Source organism: Erinaceus europaeus, chromosome 2, assembly GCF_950295315.1.
Source record: "Erinaceus europaeus chromosome 2, mEriEur2.1, whole genome shotgun sequence".
NCBI classification, from domain to species: Eukaryota; Metazoa; Chordata; class Mammalia; order Eulipotyphla; family Erinaceidae; genus Erinaceus; species Erinaceus europaeus.
This window is the reverse complement of record NC_080163.1, coordinates 5,595,119-5,597,223: the sequence shown is the minus strand read 5'-3', so window position 1 is coordinate 5,597,223 and position 2,105 is coordinate 5,595,119. Positions and strand designations below refer to the sequence as shown.

Genomic DNA, 2,105 nt, shown 5'->3' with positions numbered 1-2,105 from the left:
AGGGAGGCAGACCTCATACAAACATCGGGGTGTGTGTATGTGGCAGGGGCGGGGGAGCAGCAAAAACTCCCTACCTGTGCTTCCTTTCCAGAGCACACGGATGGTCAGGATCCGGGGTGCATCTGTGGACAGACACCACTGTCCTTCTCACAGCCCCCTTCCCCCCAAAGCCTCAGCAAGAGGAAGGTGAGGTGATTGGGTGGCTTGTTTACTTTTTTTTGCTGAACCTGACTTGCGGGACCGAGAGTGCAGAACCCCTCCCCCTGACCTACTGGACACTGTCAGCCCTCAGGACCCCCAGGGGCCTGGGTCCAGTTCAGCACTCACAGGTCACATGGAGCTGGACTGTTCTCTCCACAGTAACACCAGCTGTGAAGGTCACTTGACAGGTGAGATTGGAGCCGTTGTCCTGGGGCCGTGGGGTGACAGTGAGCACCGAGGAGAGCTGGTTATTGGACACCAGAGAAGTGAGGGCATCCCCAATCCAAGAGAAAGTGGGGGGTGTCCCCCTCTTACAGGCCCAGGGAACAGAGCAGGTGATGGTACTGCGATGATCAGTTTCCAGGGTCCCCTGGATGTGGATGTCAGGCGTGTGTGTCAGAGCTGTGAGGGGAGACAGACACCCAGGCCTGGAGGGGGCACATCAGGGCTTTCCCTCAGAGCAGCCTCTGCTCCAGCCCAGCTGCCTCCTCCTGGCAGCTCCACTGTCCTGATCTTCTGGTCCCTGCCAGGATGAGGAACAGGCACCCTACAGAACTTGGATATCCCAAGTCTGCCCTTGACCTCACCCCTTACCTGTCACATGCACAGAGAGCTTGTAACACATGTAACTGTATTTCACGTGATCTCTCTCCACCCTGAAGTAGTATGTTCCTGTGTCTTCTCTCTTTGCATCTCTGATGTCCAGGGAGCAGTCGCAGTTCTCAGGGTTCCCAACAAGGAAGAATCGGCCCTGGGTCTCCTTCAGCACATTTTGCTTTGGATTGTTTGTGGCCACCAGATAAGGCTTATTGTAATGATCCTGACTCTGGTACCAGTAGCCAAATGCTGGTGTGGTGTTGTTCCAGCCATGCTTGGAGTAGGAGACTCTGCAGGGCACGTGCACACACAGGCCCTCCTGCACCATCATCAGTTCCTGCAGCTGCAGCCTGTAGTCTGCTCCAGGAGCACAGGAGCCTGCAGTGAAAAGAGGGTCTGTTACAACCCACACACACCCCTCACCATGCCCTCAGATCCACTCACCTGCCCACAGTGGGGGCAGCAATAGCAGCAGTGATGTTGGTGGTGGCAGCATCTGGGGAGTGAGAATAAAAGGCTCTGGAGTCACAGGACTGAGAGGAATCTCTGACAGGAAGCCCAAGGGGACCAGAGGAGACTGAGCTCAGAGGAGGAAGTGGGTGTCCACACATGGCCAGAACTGCTGGGGTCCTGGGATAGGAGGAACCTTTTCTGTCCACTGAGGAGGACCTGTTTTTGGGCTCTTGTCCTGTCCCTCCCACCCTGCTGTGTAGGAGTAATTCATTCACTCACTCATTCATTCATTCATTCATTTATTCAGCCATTCACTCACTTAGCAAACACAATTGTAGGTCTGAATCCTGAGTGGTGAGTCCCATGTGTGGGGGACCGTTTAGGGTCTGTGTGAGTGCCTGAGGAGGAATGAGTTAGATTGTCCTATGTAAAGTGTGAGTGACTTGTGCCCTTCATCCTGTTGTTCACTCATTTCCATCCAGCTCTTCCTGGAGCACCTGTTTTCTCATGAGTGGGGAGTCGGGTCTGAACCAGTGAGTGGCTCACACACAGTGGCCATGGTCCTCCCCACACACAGTGTTGTCGGCAGAGAGCACAGAGTGTGGAGTCCAGTGTGTGTCCTGCTTGAGCACACTGGGTGTTTTCTTAAACTATGAGCTTAGATAGGTTTTTTTTTTTGTTTTTGTTTTTAATGTACTGTCATGAAGTTTCTTTTCTTTATTTATTTTTAAAAATTTCTTTATTGGGGGATTAATGGTCTACAGTCGATAGTAAAATGCAATAGTTTGTACATGCATAATAGTTCCCAGTTTTCCACATAACAATATACCCCCCACTAGGTTCTCCTCTGTCAT

The 2,105-nt window shown here is 52.3% G+C and overlaps 1 protein-coding gene across 1 annotated transcript; it reads right to left on the bottom strand.

The window, feature by feature from the left end:
• Nucleotides 1-316: 316 nt before the first annotated feature.
• On the bottom strand, nucleotides 317-2,105 carry LOC103126089 (sialic acid-binding Ig-like lectin 8). Its single transcript, XM_060186525.1, has 4 exons — nucleotides 2,088-2,105; nucleotides 1,243-1,294; nucleotides 796-1,155; nucleotides 317-603 (listed from the first exon to the last, which is right to left on the bottom strand). Exons 1-4 carry the CDS (start codon nucleotides 2,103-2,105, stop codon nucleotides 317-319), a joined length of 717 nt encoding a protein of 238 aa, XP_060042508.1.

Excerpts from the sequence above, each read along its gene's own strand:
- LOC103126089 (XM_060186525.1), bottom strand. Across the intron at positions 1,156-1,242 it reads GCTGCCCCCACTGTGGGCAG|ACTACAGGCTGCAGCTGCAG; the intron begins GTGAGTGGATCT and ends CTCCTGGAGCAG. Across the intron at positions 604-795 it reads GCTCTCTGTGCATGTGACAG|CTCTGACACACACGCCTGAC; the intron begins GTAAGGGGTGAG and ends CTCCCCTCACAG.